This window comes from Pan paniscus, chromosome 11 (genome assembly GCF_029289425.2).
Source record: "Pan paniscus chromosome 11, NHGRI_mPanPan1-v2.0_pri, whole genome shotgun sequence".
Taxonomy (NCBI): Eukaryota; Metazoa; Chordata; class Mammalia; order Primates; family Hominidae; genus Pan; species Pan paniscus.
This window is the reverse complement of record NC_073260.2, coordinates 30,498,322-30,516,501: the sequence shown is the minus strand read 5'-3', so window position 1 is coordinate 30,516,501 and position 18,180 is coordinate 30,498,322. Positions and strand designations below refer to the sequence as shown.

General features: G+C 39.9%; 1 protein-coding gene across 2 annotated transcripts in view; it reads right to left on the bottom strand.

Annotated features, from left to right (window-relative positions):
* The window catches only part of ELP1 (elongator acetyltransferase complex subunit 1), a 64,819-nt gene that overhangs the window by 24,179 nt on the left and 22,460 nt on the right, over positions 1–18,180 (bottom strand). For both annotated transcript variants that reach the window (XM_003810890.6, XM_034967934.3), the window contains 15 exons: positions 16,167–16,266; positions 14,165–14,347; positions 11,433–11,539; positions 10,707–10,810; positions 9,472–9,525; positions 9,269–9,374; positions 8,258–8,373; positions 7,819–7,892; positions 6,667–6,745; positions 6,498–6,577; positions 5,144–5,281; positions 4,949–5,034; positions 4,492–4,640; positions 1,939–2,062; positions 982–1,079 (listed from right to left, as the gene is read on the bottom strand). In XM_003810890.6, the coding sequence (XP_003810938.2) occupies positions 982–1,079; positions 1,939–2,062; positions 4,492–4,640; positions 4,949–5,034; positions 5,144–5,281; positions 6,498–6,577; positions 6,667–6,745; positions 7,819–7,892; positions 8,258–8,373; positions 9,269–9,374; positions 9,472–9,525; positions 10,707–10,810; positions 11,433–11,539; positions 14,165–14,347; positions 16,167–16,266 (1,598 nt within the window). The remainder of the gene's footprint in view (positions 1–981; positions 1,080–1,938; positions 2,063–4,491; positions 4,641–4,948; positions 5,035–5,143; positions 5,282–6,497; positions 6,578–6,666; positions 6,746–7,818; positions 7,893–8,257; positions 8,374–9,268; positions 9,375–9,471; positions 9,526–10,706; positions 10,811–11,432; positions 11,540–14,164; positions 14,348–16,166; positions 16,267–18,180) is intronic.

The following is an 18,180-nucleotide window of genomic DNA, read 5'->3' as shown; positions in this document are numbered from 1 at the left end:
GGTAGCCACTGGCCAAATCCTCGATTCTCCAGGCTGGATGTTAGCCAGAGATTCAGAGAGGAATACAACATGGAGTCCCTGCCCTTAAGGAGCCCACAGCCTGGTGGAGGTGACAAACCAGCTAATCAGCAGTTTGACAAATGCAATCACCAAGGCGAGGGCAGGCTGCTCTGGGGGCTCAGTGTTTGGCGCCTGGTCCAGGAATGGCATTCAGGAGTAACCCAAGGGTTCTGATGGACAAATGGGGCTAAAGGAAGGCTGGTGGGTAGAGAAATGACAGAGGAATCACACGATGTGACATCTGTAGAACTACCTACAAGTAACTGGGAATGTGGACAGTGGCAGAAGCTGGTGCTAAAGAAGCTGGCAGGGGCTTGATCAAAGAAAGATGTGTATATTGTCTGAGGACAAACTGAAAATGGTGATGCTGGTGGCATGGTAGAGTGGTGGTTAACGGCATGGGCAGGGTGGTCAGGCAGCCTGGGCTCTGTATCCCAGGTCCAGCACTTTGTAGCTCTGGATCCTCAGGCAAGCTGCTTCCTCATCTACCAATTGTGTACAGCACCCTATGAGGCTGTTAAGAGGATCATATAACACATTTAACTTAGAAGCGAAGTGTGTGGTATATAAAAAAAGCTAAAGGGATGCTTTTTCAAGAAAACAAAAGTTTCCCTTTATGCTGAAATATATGGGAAAGATCTGTACTTGTTAGGATGATCAGTCTTACAGCAGTGAGGTTGGGCTAGAGGAGGGGTGGGAAAGAAGCAGGGAACCCCACGGGGAAGGTGCTGTGGTATTCCAGATGAGGAATCAGAGAACAGGTCAGGACCATTCTCCCAGATAAGAAGTTCAAATTGAGGCTAATTAGTTTTAAGATAAATTTTGAAGCCAAGGATGGTGTTATGAACTTAGGATCCTCACTCCTTTCCTACTAAAGCAAAAAGCAAAACCAGGAGAGCCTCATTTTCACACACCACATACCTGGTACTGCTGTGAGCTTGGTGAATATAACTTCAGAGCTTCGTTATACAAGTTTTTATCTTTTATCAAGTTTAAGCATTCTGGGAAGTACTCAGGTCCTGCAGGAAAAAGATTCACACAAAGACAGGCTTAAGACATGGGAAGCATAATGGACTTCATTTATACCAATGGTCACCAAACAAAATAAATGAGGAACTTTTTAAGACCTAAATAATCAGAGAATCTGAAGAATGGGATCCTGGAATTTGAATTTTTAATGAGCACCACTGCAGATTCTGAGGCAAGAGCAGCACTGATTGGGATCAGCATCCTACTTAAGAGTCCCAGCTTTCCAGCCCAGTGTTTTCTCAGCCTCCTTAAAAAGACATCACCTGGGAAGCTTATTAGACACATGCACGCCTCAGTCCTATCCCAGACCAGCTGAATCAGATTCTCCAAGGATGCCAGCAGCTGAAGGCTTAACATGCACCCCAGGCGATTCTTCCTTTCCCCCGTCAGTCCTCAGTAAAGAATCACAACTGTTCCAGCATGGGAAGAACAACTGGCACCCCATCACTGTCAATTAAAACTGTGTCTTGCAGGGCACGGGGAGGTGGCCTCATCACTCTCTCCAGACAAGCAGAGTTTCCCTGACATGTCTGCAAACAGCATGAGAAGGAAGAACTGTCAACCAATTTTGATTCTGAGACACTGAAGTTAACTTCACAGGTGCTCATTCTTAACCAAAAAAGGATCTACTTGACGTTCTTACCTAGGGAGCTCCTCCAGTTCATTAAAAGTGATTACCTTCAGCTTTTCAGAACACAGGACAAAATAACGTGAGCATACATAATTGTTAGAGTTTTCAGGAGTAGGAAGTGAAATCAGTCACTGTCTAAACTAACAGTTTAATTTATACCTTGCCTACTTCCAAAGAAGATCTGAAGTAGAGATAAACATACTAATCCCCACACTTACCACATTTGCTGAGGTGGCCAATGGCTTTTTCATATCGTTTCAAGTATTTGTCTATAGTAAACCGCTGATAATTAGTTTCCATTTTCTTAAGTGTATTAAGAAATGGAAGATATTCTTTGGGATCCTAAAAAAATGATTAATGAGAACTTTATTACTTGTGATATTCATATATAGGAATAGAAACTAGCATTTACATATAGCAATAAACCCAAAGCTACGTAATTTTTAAATGTGCATTATATATTAACTGCATATTATATAATATATAAAATCGAACTACAGTTGTCCCCCAGTATCTATGGGGAATTGGTTCCAGGACACCCCAAGGATACCAAAATCCAAGCATACCCCAGTCCTACATTTGACCCCATGGAGCCTGGATACACAAAATGTTGGCCCTCTGTATCTGCAAGTTTCAAATCCTGCAAATATTGTACTTTTGATCCACACTGATTGTGGATGCAGAAGCCGTGGACACAAAGGGCCAACTGTGTTTGAGAGAGATCCACATTTAGATAAACCCACACAGTTCAAACTCGCACAGTTGAAACTCACGTTGTGCAAGGGTCAGCTGAACATCAAACAAGCTTTGGCAAAAATGCTTTCACATACGGATATTAATAAGTTACACTTGGAATAATAGTAACTTCCTTAACTAAGTCTCACAGTATCATTTATTTCATAGGCTAATAAGGGAAATAAGGTTTCAGTCTAGAAGATATTCAACAAATGCATCTAAGCTTCTCCTAAAAGTCTAAGATATTGCTCTTGGTGCTGTTTTCATGACATTCCATGCTCTCCTGAAACGATCACATTAAAACAAACATAAAATTATACTGAGTTGGACACAAAACTCTGAGACCCTGCCAACCTAGTATTTATTGGCACTATCATCTCCAGCTCTATACTATGCCCTGTAAGCAAATTGTTTTTCTTCCTAATGGAGAGGTGTTTCCTGTTTTTAATGCAATTTCCCTGGGCTGACAGGATAAATACATGTAGGAACAACATAGGAAAAAAACCCAAGACAACAAATAATTAAGTGCTCATTCCCAGCACTCTGGGAGGCCGAGGCAGATGGATTGCTTCAGCTCACAAGTTTGAGACCAGCCTGGGCAACATGGCGAAACCCCGTCTCGACAAAAAAAATTCAAAACTTAGCCGGGCATGGTGGTGCACGCCTGTAAGCTGAGGTGGGATTGCTTGAGCCTAGGAGGCGTAGGTTGCAGTGAGCCAAGATGGTGCCACTGCACTCCAGCCCGGGTGATAGAGCCCGACCTTGTCTCAAAAATAAATAAATAAATACCGCACTCTAGAAGGAGACACACTGTAGTCTGCGGGGGTAGGCACTGTGTGCAACAGAAGCATATAGGAGGGTCACCTCACCCAGTCCCTGGAGGGAAGCATGAATGGCTTACTGGGAAGAGGCCACCTTGGCATCCTTTAACCTAGATTAGTGAGAATTAGCCAGGGGAATGGTGAGGGTGGAAGCAGTCAAAGCCCATGGATGGTAGAAGTAATGCTGCCCACCAAGGCATGTGGTGGTGAGGGGCAAGGGAAGGGGGACAAAAGCATTGTCTTTCCTCCATGGGCAGAGGAAAAAAAGACAGTACCAAGAAGTGAGAATGGAAAGATACACAGAGGCCAGGTCAAGGAAGGGTTTTTAAGAAGTATTATGGCTTCTGAATTATATCCTCGGAACAATGGGAGCTCATGAAGTATTTTAAGCAGAGAGATGAAGGATCCGATTTTCATTTTTGGAGAGGTCATGGGGAAGAGACTGAGGCTGCAAAAAAATAAATAAAAAATATGCATACCAGTGGTGTTCAAAGTTTTTGATCATAGCACATGTACCAACATAGGAAAGGAGGCCATGAGCCTTCTGTGCTCCATGTGCCCACCCTCCACTAGAAAAAAGAGCCATGTGAGAACGAACCGGAGTGGAACATGAACCACTTGTTACATTTCCTTTATAAGAGAAGAAATTAGCTCACACATATGCCCATCATTTTAAAAATAACCATGTAATTTTAGGCCGCACATGGTGGCCCACACCTGTAATTCCAGCACTTTGGGAGACTGAGGTAGGCGGATCACGAGGTCAGGAGATGGAGACCATCCTGGCTAACACGGTGAAACCCTGTCTCTACTAAAAATACAAAAAATTAGCTGGGTGTGGTGATGGGCACCTGTAGTCCCAGCTACTTGAGAGGCTGAGGCAGGAGAATGGCGTGAACACGGGAGGCGGAGCTTGCAGTAAGCCGAGATCGCACCACTGCGCTCCAGCCTGGGCGACTGAGTGAGACTCCATCTCAAAAAAAAAAAAACAAAAAAAAGCCATGTAATTTTACTTCACTTCTTCAACCTCACAATCAAAACAGTTTCATAAGCACAGGGGTTTAGGAACGTGGGCCCTAGAAACTCACAGATCTGTCTCCAGCCCTGCACTCACAGAGTGATAGCAGAAAAGCTACTGCACTACCAGAAGCAGGGTTTCACACTATCATTATATAAACAAGAACCAAATGGCATAAAAGTAAGAACTCCACATACCTTCTGTGACTTCTCAGCTACCATGAGGACCAAATCAAAGTCATAGGTGCCAAGAGAATGATCATATAATTCATTAACATCTACCAGAAGCAGCAAATATTTCAGGGCCTCTTCAGCACTCACAGCATCAGGATCAGAGGGAGCATTTCCTAACAGTGTTTAGAAAACAAAACAGAACACAACCATTTGGGGAAAAAATCCACAGACCTAACAACATAACCAAAAAGACAATAAATTTTTCTCAACAGAACTGGACATCAGAAGAATACATACTTCTGATACTTTTATATATGCTTTAGAGGGCAGCACTGAAAAAAACTGACAAGGGTCTTAAAATGGCAACTAAAAAGTCACATGTTAAATCTGTGGTGTGGCAATGACATGGTGATTGTCACCTGCAGAAGACTAGTAGCAGTCACGGCCACCTTAAGCACTTTCTCTGTGAGCGAATCTCTACCTTGAAGCTCGTGTACTTTTTGCAGTACAATTTCCAGTTCTGGGGTTGTCTTCTTTACATGAGATGTAAGTATGGATAGGCAGTATCTGAGGTAATAAGTGAAGAACACCAGAATGAGAAAGGTAAGTAGGCTGGACAAGGACAACTACACACTTCGGTTTTTCAAAGGATGCCGCCTGGTGACAGCATACATACTTATGAGGATTTATGCTCTCCATGACTGCTCTCATAGCATCGCAGACAAGGTCTAGTTTATTCCCGTCAGGATCCCTGGACAGGTAGACACTGCTGGTAACTGGTGCAGGGTACATGGTCTTCGTGACATCTTCTTCTCTAAGAACAGGTGTGTATGGAATGGTCATCAACAGAACATGTAGCCCAGCGATCAAATTACTAACATACACCTGGCATGCTGATGATGATAAATAAAAATGACTTTTGGAAAAGAGTTGAATTATAAAAATATTGAGAAATAAAACATGTCCACAAAAGACTTATACAAATGTTTGTAGATGTTTTAGTCACATTAGCCCCAAACAGGGTAGTACAATCCACATGTCCAGCAACAGGGGAATGAATAAGCAAATAGTGGTGTATTTACACAACGGCATACTACTGACCAATAAAAAAAGAATGAACTAGTGATACATATAAAAACACAGATGAATCTCAAGACAATATGTTGAATGAAAACAGCTTTATGCAGAAGAGAAATACTGTACGCTTCCATTTAGGTGAAGTTCTTGAGCAGGCAAAACTGATTTATGGTGAAAAATTCAGAAGAGTAGTTGCCTGGGGAACGGGACAGGGACTGATTGAAAGGAATCTGAAGCAGCTTTCTGAAAAGGAGTAAATGCCCTCTAACTTGATAGAGGTTCAGGTTACATGAAGTGTACATTTGCCAAAACTCACTAAATGGCACACTTAAGATTTGGACATTTCACTGTAGATAAGTATGACCTGAAAAAACACAACAAAACCAACCCATACACAAAGAATGCCCTCTAGTTAATGATATACAAGGAGAAGTACAGGTGGTAGAGTGGACTGATGTCTACAACTCACTTAGCAATTTGTCGACAAACAAGATGAATGATGGATGGACAGATTATAGAGAATGAGAATGTGTATACAGAAAAATATAAACCGGCGAATCCAGGTGGGGTATATATAGGTTGCTTACTGGACAATTCTCTCAACTTTTCTCTATTTTGAAAGTGTTTCATTAAAAAGTTGAGGGGAAAGATCATCAGAGAGAAAGATGCCATTTGATTTCAGTCTCCTAAGAAAAACAAGTAGTTTTATACGTATACCTAAAAATCAAGTCAAATAATAATTCTGAATGACATGTTTTAAGGACATAGTTTTAAACAGGCTGTTTTAAAAAGAAAGGAAAAGAGCAAAAAACCAACTGGCATCTAAGAGTTATAGCAATTTTTAAAAATGAACAGTAAGGAATTTTTCTTCTCTAGCTATTTATGTTTGATTTCCTTAACAAGAAGAGAGAAAACTATGGAAAAGATACACATGAATTATTCAAAATACTTACTTCAATTCTGTAAAAAACAAGTTAATATGATTCACAGAATCTATCTGTTTAATGAAGGTTTCCACATTTTCAAGAAACACCTACCAAAAAAAGGACAAAACATCTTCATTCAGATCATATTAGTTTAAGTACAAAGTAAGCTAGAGTAAATGACAGCTTAGAAAGTTACCTTAGGGTTATGATCATAAATCAGATTGAGATTGATTCTCAGCTTTCTCATGCATTCAAATGCCTCTTTAAACATAAGTCTGTGAGAAGACAGAGAAAGAATAGAAAAGGTATTCACAAAAACTGACATGGGCCCAGCATATTTTCATTATGATACAAACCAGTTATAATCAGATTACAGCCCCAATGCCAAGCTACTATCACTGGATTTCTACTCTGAAATTACAGAATACAAAAATCAGGTACCACATTCATTTACCTTCTTTAAAGGTGTAATTTAGTCATCATGACTGTCTAAGAACTACATCTTCACATACATACAACAGAAAATCATTACAGAAGCCCGGGCACGGTGGTTCACGCCTGTAATCCTAGCACTTTGGGAGGCCGAGGTGGGCAGAACACTTGAGGTCAGGAGTTTGAGACCAGCCTGGCCAACATGGTGAAACCCTGTCTCTACTGAAAATACAAAAAAAAAAAATTAGCCAGGCGTGGTGCACACCTGTAATCCTAGCTATGCGGGAGGCTGAAGTGGGAGGATTGCTTGAACCCAGAAGGCAGAGGTTGCAGTGAGCCGAGATTGCGCCACTGTACTCCAGCCTGGGTGACAGAGCAAGACTCTGTCTCAAAAAAAAAAAAGAAAATCATCATGGAATTCAGGTCTACTTTTTAAACAAAACATTAGTATAGATCCTTCTAATACAAAGTTTCCTCCAAATAGGTTCAGAAAATCAGTCATTTCCTTCACAAGAGTGGCTCAGGCCACTTAGGGTCATAGGCCCCTCTGTAAATCTATTGAAAGCTGTGGGCTTTCTACTTGAATAAATACACAAAGACAAGGTTTGGTGTGTACAATCTCCCTGGGTTCACAGGCCACCTAAAACCCACATGTGTTCCCTCAGGTTAAGAGAAGCCCTCCTTTATATGATGAGTGTCACGATTCTTTCTGCTAGGAATCTCCACTACAAAATACTGCATTAAAGTAAAAAAGTTAAAAAAAAAAAAAAAAAAAAGAGCCTCTAAGAATCTGATTGATGATATAGGTAATGAGGGCTTTTCATAATTTTAAGATCTCAAAATTGTAATAAAATACTTATTGTCTTCACACATAAATCACAAGCTAACTAGTCGCAAACAGTACAATGGCACTTACTTGTCCAACCACTTCCGAATCTGAGCTAAAACCAGGGCTCGATGATGAACAACTTCTAAGTTTCCCCTAGGCATCTTAAATAAATTAAAGCAGTAACATTTTTAATTAAGTAGAAAACATTTAAATAGCCAGGATACACAATTTTACCTAACTCTTCACAGAGAATTACCACAACTCTCTAAAATCAGCACACTTTTAGCAGAATCTTGTTGTTCTCTATATTTATCTTGACTTTCAAGAAAAGTTTCGCTTTGAGCCTTACTGGTCACAGCCTGTATCAACACTCCTTTGAATAAAGCTAACAGAAAACTATCAAGGAAAGGTTTACAATAAACGATACAAAGAATAAGAAAGCCTAAAATACAACCTGCAAGAATTATGCTTGGTACTTGGCTGAATGACAATCAGACTATCTATCTTGTCTGAAAAACCAGCTTACCTGTAATACAAGCTTTGTGTCCTGGGGCACAACAGTGACAATCCGTGAACCCCTCTCCACTTTCCGCAGAACTTCCCCATGGGACACATGATTGCTGCTCAGGCCGGCCTGTAATGCTAAACACACCATTAACTAATAAGCCTTAATTATCACAACAAGCCACTCTCCATTAACTGCAATTGAAACCACACACATTATGTGAAATAGAAGAGAACAAATAACAACCATGTGCCTTAGCTCTCCCACTGAACCTCAAGACTATCAGTCCTGCTGATGAACACGCTCATCCCTGGAACTTGCCCTCTCTCTTACAGAGCCCTCATGCACATTCACATACACAGCTTCTCAAATGATGTGGAGAAACACAGTAAGAATTGGGGCAACTTCTCTATTTCTTAGCATTATCAGTGTACTATAATCATATCAATGAAAGAAAGATTTCCTATTTCCAAGTTGGAAGCAAAGAAAATAAGTTGGCTTTTTAGAATAAGGAACACACACACACATACACGCCACACACACATACACGCCACACACACATACACGTCACACACACATACACGCCACACACACAGAGATAGATAGGGCATGGAACAGAAGACAAAATGCAGCCAATATCCTACAAACCACTAGATGGAGCGCAGATGTACAGTGGAGGGTGGGCACAGTGGGAAAAGACTACACAGAAGGTAAAACATTGGGGATCTACATAGTAATTCCAAATAAAATATTAGATCAGTTACATAATAAAATTTCCTGAAAAATTTTTAACTTTAGAATGTGCTGCTTAAGGAAGGAACTCCCTTCCTTGGATGTCTTTACTAAAGTGCAGAATGATTTAACTGAGATATTATGTTGAGATTAGGGTCTACGTAAAATAACTCTAAAGATTTTCTCCAGCCTAGGACTCCTTGATAAAAAGCCAAAATAAATGAAGAATTCAAAAAGTCATCAAGACTCCAAAAGACATTGGAGGAGGGACCATTTCTATTTTATACATTGAAAACTTACTTTTAAATGAAGCATCCCTCAGGCAAAAACACTGGCAGGTATGGGAATGGGTTGTCAACAATAAAAACTCATCATATACTGCAAATGACGTGATATTTGACGCAACCTGCAAGAGAAGGCCAGAGAGGCATGGGCGAAAGCTAGCTAGATTACTCGGAGCTAACACTGTGAAAAGGATCCAACACCAAACCAAGCCTTGATACCTCAATGTCATTGATGAAAAAGCGACACCTGTCAGTCAGACCAAGGACACATTCCTGCAAAGAAATAAAACTGAAATCACAAGCAATTCTATCTCAAATCAGTTAAACCTATCTTTCCTATCACATAGTTCTACCACCCTATGATTTCACACCTAAGTTCCTGTAATCAGGACTAAAGATAGATACCTAAGACGTGGCTGGTCCAGCGCAAAACGGAATGTGAAGCCACCCAATCCATCAGTGAGCCCTGACATCTCCATCTCCTACACATATCTCAAACCCATCTCCTTTTTCCCCTCACTAACTCCACTCAACCGGTGTTGGTCCCATATTCCAGTCTCGTCACTCTCCAATCAAGTCTCTTCTGGGCAGCCAGAATCACTGTCCAAACCATGAAGCAGAACACATTACTGTGTCATTAAAAATCACAAGAAGTTTCTAATCTTTGTTCAATTAAAGAACCCAAATTCCCTCCTATGACTGTCACTGAGCTCCAGCCACAATACTTCCATCCAGTTCCTTGATTAAGATGAGCTCTTGCTAAGCTCAAGGAGTTTGTTGTTCCTTCTGCCTGGAGACAGAGCCTTCTTTTTCTTCACATCTCAGCACACACATCACTGCCTCCGAGAGGCCTTCCTGGACCACCAGATGCAGGACTCCCATTCTCATAGCCACCATCCTCAAATTACCCCTCAAACATCTCAGTATTCTCTACCAATATACTCTGTCCATTGCCATCACACTCCCAACAAAGGGAATCATTACAATGAAATTAACAGATCACAGATCTATTAATCTTCTGGATTAATAGATCCAGAAGAGCAGGAATTAGTCAAGCGGTTTTGTTTTCCAGCCACTGCATTCTACCATCCACCACAATTATAGGCATTCTAGTATGTGTTGAATAAAAATCTACTAAAACTATTTTCAAGATCACATTTCTGTTTTCCCTACTAAATAAAATTAACTTTGAATGATTTGTACAACTAGGGATAAAAGGTTGCTAATCACATATATTATCTCATTTAGTCTTCTGAACCCTGATAGACAGACACTGATTTTCCCATTTTATAGATGAATAAGGTGTGGCTTATGAAAGTGAGATCATTTCCCACTATTGTCTAGGCATTTAGTGGAGACCCAAGTCCACCTCCAAAGCCCACGCTCTTTCTACTTAACGCCATCAGTCCCTGGGTAACTACTTTAAGTAAATTTCCTGCTCCGTGTTCACCTACCTCTTCTCCAATCATGGCCAATTCGGTCTGGGTGCATGGATAAGGAAACCGAACAGGAAATCCACCAGAGTTCTTCCATGGTTTAATAGCCAGAGAAGGTGACTCTGCAAGATCACAGATCTAGTTCACAAATAGCTGATGCGCTCTTTGCAAAAAACCATCAACATCAATATTTGCTAAAACACTTAACATGCAATTTCAATCACTTTTTTTTCTCTAATGCTGGCATTATTTATTTATTTATATATATTTTTATTATACTTTAAGTTCTAGGGTACATGTGCACAACGTGCAGGTTTGTTACATATGTATACATGTGCCATGTTGGTGTGCTGCACCCATTAACTTGTCATTTACATTAGGTATATCTCCTAATGCTATCCCTCCACCCTCCCCCACCCCACGACAGGCCCAGGTGTGTGATGTTCCCCTTCCTGTGTCCAAGTGTTCTCATTGTTCAATTCCCACCTATGAGTGAGAACATGCGGTGTTTGGTTTTTTGTCCCTGCGATAGTCATCAATCACTTTTTTAAGAGTATGTTAGTTCATTAAAAGAGGAAACAGGAGTAGAATACACTTGCCAATTCCACTCTAAAGCTTAGGGTTTTCCAGGGTAGTTAAAAGACCTGACAATCAATATTGTACTGGCAAGATACAAGTACATGTTCTTAAGAACTAAGCATCTATGTAAGTCATAACATGCTTTCCTAACACCTTGATACTCACCCCAAAGGTACTTAAATATCTGGCCATCAGCCAGCTGTAATACTACTGACTTGGTCTTGGAATTGCAACATAGACTGATTATGACCCCATCCACCGCTGCAGATGAACTGATAAAAAAAAGGAGAAGGGAGTGTAAACAGACCATTTTTCTCAAAAATAGTGACATTTCACTGATTTTGAAAATCAACAATTTCCTTTTGATGCTGCACTACCTACTTCAATACAATGTAGACAAAATACATATATACACACCCAATACTACACACACACACACACACACACACAACTTATACACTTAGAGATGGACGGTTAGATGAATAGATAAAACTACTCCAAACCAAAGCCCAGATATAGCCACATCTGCTACATGACACCATTTTCCACAAACCCAATAAGGTAGTTGTTTACACTGTGAAGTCATCATTCCTCTTCTGGCCACAACTTACTGCAACTTATTACAATGTATTGCCTTCATTAGACATGGATGGTACCAATATCATTTCTGTCTGCTTAAAATAGTTAAAGCAGCTGGTCTGTAGGAAAATGAGCACACTCAATATCTCTATCACTATCGTATCGATTGATGGAAAATTGTGGATTTTCGCTAATGAGATGAAGGGAATTTGTTATCACCATTACATTTTTTCCCTGAGTCAATGGAGCGAAGTAAAATTTCACTCTTTTTTTTTTTTTTTTTTTTTTGGACAGTATCTTGCTCTGTTGCCCAGGTTGAAATGCAGTTGACACAATCACAGATCACTGCAATCTCAACCTCCTAGGCTCAAGTGATTCTCCCACCTCACCTTCTCAAGTAGCTTGGACCATAGCCACGGAAGCAGAATTTCTCAAAAGAGGAGGAAGAGGTAGTGATTAAAAAAAGAAAAAAGAGACAAAGAAGTAATGATAAAAGCAAATGATGTTAATGCTAACATTTAATTCAAAGTTTTTTAACCAATCTACAAAAAAACTAAACATAACAATAGGGAATTCCTCTACAAATGCTTCAAATTTTGTGAGGATAAATTATCTGTCAAGAAGAGAACAAACTCTGGAGCTAGACTGGCTGGGATTTGATCCTGGCTCCACCTGCATGATCTCAGGCAAGTTACCTAACTGCTCCATGTCTTAGTTGTCTCATCTGTAAAATGGTGGTGCAAATGGCATATACTTTAAAGAGGTATTATGAGAAATAAGTAAGCTAAAACAGACAAAGCACTTAGAAGAGTATTTTTTACAAAGTATAAGCTAAAGTAAATGTAAACCAAATCGAGGGACTTTGTAGTCCTCAAAAGCATTAATATTTTATATGAACAAAACAGTCTTTTTGAGAAATAAAAGTCAAAGCAGTAGAAATATACTGCAAATGACTTCTCATTTCCTTTACAGCAAATGAGATGACTGCATCAAGCTTTTGCCTCTACAAGCTAATGATGAAGAATTTCAAATCTGAAGAAGTAGAAACTTAGTAAATTGCTCCGCTTTTCAAAAGGTAATCTAATGGCTTACTTTAAGTGCTACATATTTCTGGAACATATTCTGCATTTAGACATGTTAACAAAAGGCTTTTTCAAAATATCACGAAAGACTATGAGTCAAAGAGTAGCAGCAAATGACTGCATTAAAATGTTTTATGTCTATAAATTTATGTAATGTATATATATAAAGGAAAGGTTCCTAATTTTGCAACAACGTTTCTCAGAAATCTCACCAGTAGGGCTTCAATTACAAATTAATCTGGGGATTAGTATCAGTGGACAAAGGTGCCAAGTATTGACACTGGAAACAAGGAGTTCTGGGAACTGGCTAGAAAATGCTATCAACTATACAACAGGGCTTGCATTACACAGAAGAGCATTCATTAACTGAAACCTGTTACATAATGAAGATATAGTCAGGAATCAAAACAAAACTCAGGCCCAGAGAACAGTGAAATTTCAGCAAAGAAGAATAGAGACTTTCTAATGGTAAATGTAGTCAGGTACAAAATAGGGTATATAGAAGAGGAGGCTGGAAGAAGCATTTTGAAGTCACCACATCAAAACAAAGCATATATATGCAATTATGCATCATTTAATGATGGGGATACGTCTGAGAAATGTGTTGTCAGGTGATTTCATCATTGTGCAAACATCATAGAGTACTTACACAAACCTAGGTGGTGTAGCCTACTACACCCCTAGGCTATGGGGTATGGCCTATTGCTACTAGGCTACAAACCTGGACAGCATGTTACTTTACAGAATACTACAGGCAATTGTAATACCATGTCAAGTATTTGTGTATCTAAACATAGAAAAGGTTATGTATACACACACACACACACACGCACATATATGCGCATGACTGCATTTATACAAAATTTCTTCCCATCACATTAGCCCATGAGAATTAGCCACTCTAATTATGCTTTACAGTTATTAAAATCAATTATAACATATAACAATCACCCTGGAAAAATGTGGGTAGATGCTGAATTAAAATATTTAACATATCTTTAAAAGTTGCTTCATCTATTAATATTTATCCTATTTTTCACCACTTTTTGACATATTTTTGGTCTGTTATTTTGACATGGCTCATAACTAGATTTAACCTTCTTGTTAAGTGTGTCTAACAAGAAAGCTACTGCTCCTCAACCTTGATCAATAGAAGTCAAAAGTTGTACGCTCATAAAAGACAAAAACCTAACTCCATTTGCTTAACATGTGGAGTACAGGGAAAAACTGCAATACCTGACATTGAGCTGTCCATGCTCTTCATCCATCTCAGAAGAAGCTGCAGTCAAATGGTGAATGACAGACCGGGGGCTGAACTCACTGTGGCTTACAGCCAGGAAGATGTCTTCTTCAATCCAAGTGAGAAGGCCTAGTTTCAGCGGGTTTACATCTTGATCTTCATTATTCTCAAACTGAATTCTATTGTAAATATTGAAGAATATCCAAGACATGAATAAAACTTAAAAACCACTGAGACGTTCCTGGATGAAGGAAGACTGAAGCATCTTGTATATAGTCCACTCCTAATTATTTGGAGGGACAAAACCTGAGATACTACCAAATACTAGAAAATCTAAAATTAATCTTTGTCTGGCTTAAGAATACGTTTTTATGTTTCCCCTAAATTTCTCATACCCTGAAATCTTTAAATTTGAAGAGAACACTTGAGGAAACTGACTACAAAAGAAAATTACCAGCCCTAGTCCCTACACTAATGAACCCCAGAGCTTTTCCACTGCCATGACTTACCAGCATTCAAACCAGGCTCTGGCAGGTATGTGACTTGCAGTAGAATGGGTCCTTTCCTAAGCACCTCACATTAAACTGACTGACTAGCTTGAGAGATGGTCTCCATGTCTCTAACGCATTCTTTGGTAGCATTTATACACCTGACCAGTGCACTATTCTTGTCACCTCACGTAGGAACCGACAATGGCTACTTCCTGCCTTTTAGATCAGGTGGCAAATCCGCAGCTCTCACTGAAGAAGTTGGTCACTAGCCTGATCTTCCTCCTCAAACATCTCTCCCCGGACTCAGGCTCTCCATTGCACTCACATAGAGTATCCCATGGAGGATCAGTCCCACCTCTGGTTTTCACTGACACTTTCTTCCCCACCAGACCCAATGTTCCCAATTCTTTGCCAACCCCAAACCTATCCCTTCCCCAAGATCACGATGAGTATTCATGTCTTCTGTGAAATCTCAGACGAATTGGCATTATCCCCATCAATTTTTTTTAAATGAAACTATATTCTAAACTGCTTCATACTTTCTAATTTGTCCTCTATCTCTACTCTAGTGGTTTCAAGTCTGTGAAGTGAAATAATGCATGTAAATGCTCTTTAAAAACTACTAAGCATTATACAGGCAGCCTCAAAATCATACAGAGGTTGAACACTTCTGCTGTATTTATAAAATATATCACATATATTTAAGAAACATTATTTATTAAATTCTGTTATTTGTTGTACTCAGTTAATTATTTCTATTAATCTAACAATAAATGTTCCCTGGAGGCAGAGTAGTTTAGTAATGAAGAACATGGACTTATCAAACAGAATAGAATCAAACCCTAAATTCCCTAGTTACCAGGTCCATGACCTTGGGTAAGTTACCTAACCTCTACACTTTGTTTTTTTAATCTGTAAGTACTCAATAAGTGGTACTTTTTAAAAAAGTTCTCTCACAGATGTGGCATTATAATTTGGTTTCTAGGTCATTTTGCAAATGCCTATAGTGTACCTGAGGTATTCAATTATGTCCAGTTGTTTACAATACTGTTTCAATGGAAGAATGCATTCTGATTTCCATCCCGGGAGCCTCAAAGCACAGCACCCAGAAGTTCTAGATTCTGGGATGGAGCAAAGACAGAGGCTGCATTAGGTCATCCATGTTAACAACCCATACATCCCCACTTATGTAAGAGAATGTGGCTCCACCTTATCATTGTCATCTCCATCTTTCCCACATGATTTTTCCTGGAGAACCAAGCGCTATTGGGAGTAGGTCCTAGGCTGGCTTACGACTCATGCTCTCCTGCTACCTATCAAATTATATGGCATTCAGACAAACTACATGACTGGCTTCTCCAATCAGATCCGAAAGTCAGGGCCTGGGTGTTGTCTTTATTTCTTGTTCCACTCAGCAACAGGCATAGAACTGTTATCAGATGGCTGAATTTAGGACTGCATGCTGGCTGATTCTGTTCCCAGAAGCCCAAGATAATTAAGAACCTACTTGTATCTCTTTTCCAAATGAGGAGTTCTAAGGCAAACTTTAAATCCACTTCCACCCACAGCTCCCAGTTTCACTGTAGGGTCAGCACTTGGACAATCACCTGAAAAACAAAAATGCAAATACTATCATCGTAAATTGTAAGATTTCACCTAATACTAGGGATGGTGTCTGCAATTAACGAGTTCTAGAAGGCAAACGGCAATCTAGAAAATAATCGCATCTCAACCTCCTTAAAATCTCTGCTTTCCCCTTAAGAACACATCAGTCATAATCTTCCCTGATAAAGGCCACATCTCAGCAAGACCAGGTGAAAGGGCTACCCTCTCAGCCCAGTGCTGTGGACAATTTCCTCCACTGTCTTCAACCACCTCTCAATATCCTCAAATTCTCCAAAGTCCTAAGCACCTGCTTAAAAGACATTTTCTTTCTATTCTTCATCCAGTTTATTCACTGCACAGCAGCCAATGCAAGCCTTTAAAAAATTCAGCCAGAACACTGCACTCCTCTGTTCTAAGCCCTCTGGTGGCTCCTATCTCACCCGGAGTAAAAGCCGCAAGGCCCTACAAGAGCAGATTCCCATCACCACTCTGAACTCACCCACCACCTTCCCCTCCTTTGCTCTGCTGCAGCCACCCTGGCCTCCTGGCTATTTCCTAAACACAACCGGCACTTCGGTGGTTGCTTTTTACTCTGCTTGGAACGCTCTTTCTTTTTTCTTCTTCGCCTTCAAGCATAGAATGCTTGGGACGCTCTTACCCCAGATGTCTGCGTGGCTCCCACTGTGATTCTCACCAGGTCTCTGCTTCAATGTCACCTTCACAGAGAGGCCTTTGGGATCACACTAAATAGGAAAGCCACCTTCCCCCTGTAAACCCTTATCCTTAAGCTCTCCCTATCCCTTATTTTGCTTAATTTTTCTCCACAGCACTTGCCATCTGATAGATCATATTTAATTGATATCTTTTGTCTACACCTAGAACAACAAGTTGTAGACAAAGTACAACTAGTTTTCTAGTACAACAAGCCAAGTACTAGAAAAAAGCCTGGCATATAATAAACAATCAAGAAGCAATGAGGGGGAAAAAGGAGTGATACTCAGGATGCATCAAACACCATCTTTGAAAACTTTGGCAACGAACTTGTCTCCACACCACTCAAATGTCTACCACTTGACTCCAAGTTCTTAATTTCCCTTCCACTTGGGCACTGAGCCCTGACCTGTTCCAGTCCAAGATCTCTTTTTCCAGATTCTCTTATATCCAAACTCTCCCCAGTGGGCTCTTTAACTTCTCAGGGTTTTTAGTTCATGGATTTGTTATGATCTTTCTCTTCTTTCCATTTCTATGAACACTGCTCTGGCTCAAGCTCTCGCTAGCTCCTGCCTGGACACTTGACAACAGCTTCTCCTAACTAGAATCTCTGCCTCCAGGTGCCCCTGACCTATGGCCAACCCCACATATTGATGCCGAACAATCTTTCAAAAGTGGAGCTCTCAACCTGTCCTATCTCATCACAGGGAGTTTCTCTCAAGTAAAATGAATGCAGGGTGGTACAGGGTTTCATTCTGAGGAGATAAAAATGTCCTAAAATTGATTGTGGTGATGGCTGTACAACTCTGTGAATATACATATATATACATATACATATGTATATATATTCATACACACACATATAAACCATTGAATTGTACACTTTAAATAGATGAATGATATAAAGCTATTTTTTAAGTGAATGCAGAACAAAACATACCATACATCATAAAGTGACACATAAACTCATTAGCATCATACAGTTAAGTCCCACAAAAGCTTACATCTGATTCTTTTTGCCTTGACAATGAACATATTTGCACTTTTTTTTAAAGCTATTTTGAAAAGTTTAAGGAGGACTGTAACAGCATTTTACACACTGAAACTATAATCAGAGAAACTGGTGATACATCCAGATAGGATCCATGTACACAGTGGGCTGCTGACTTAACAGAAAAGCTGATATGAAAGTAAGGACTTCCCAT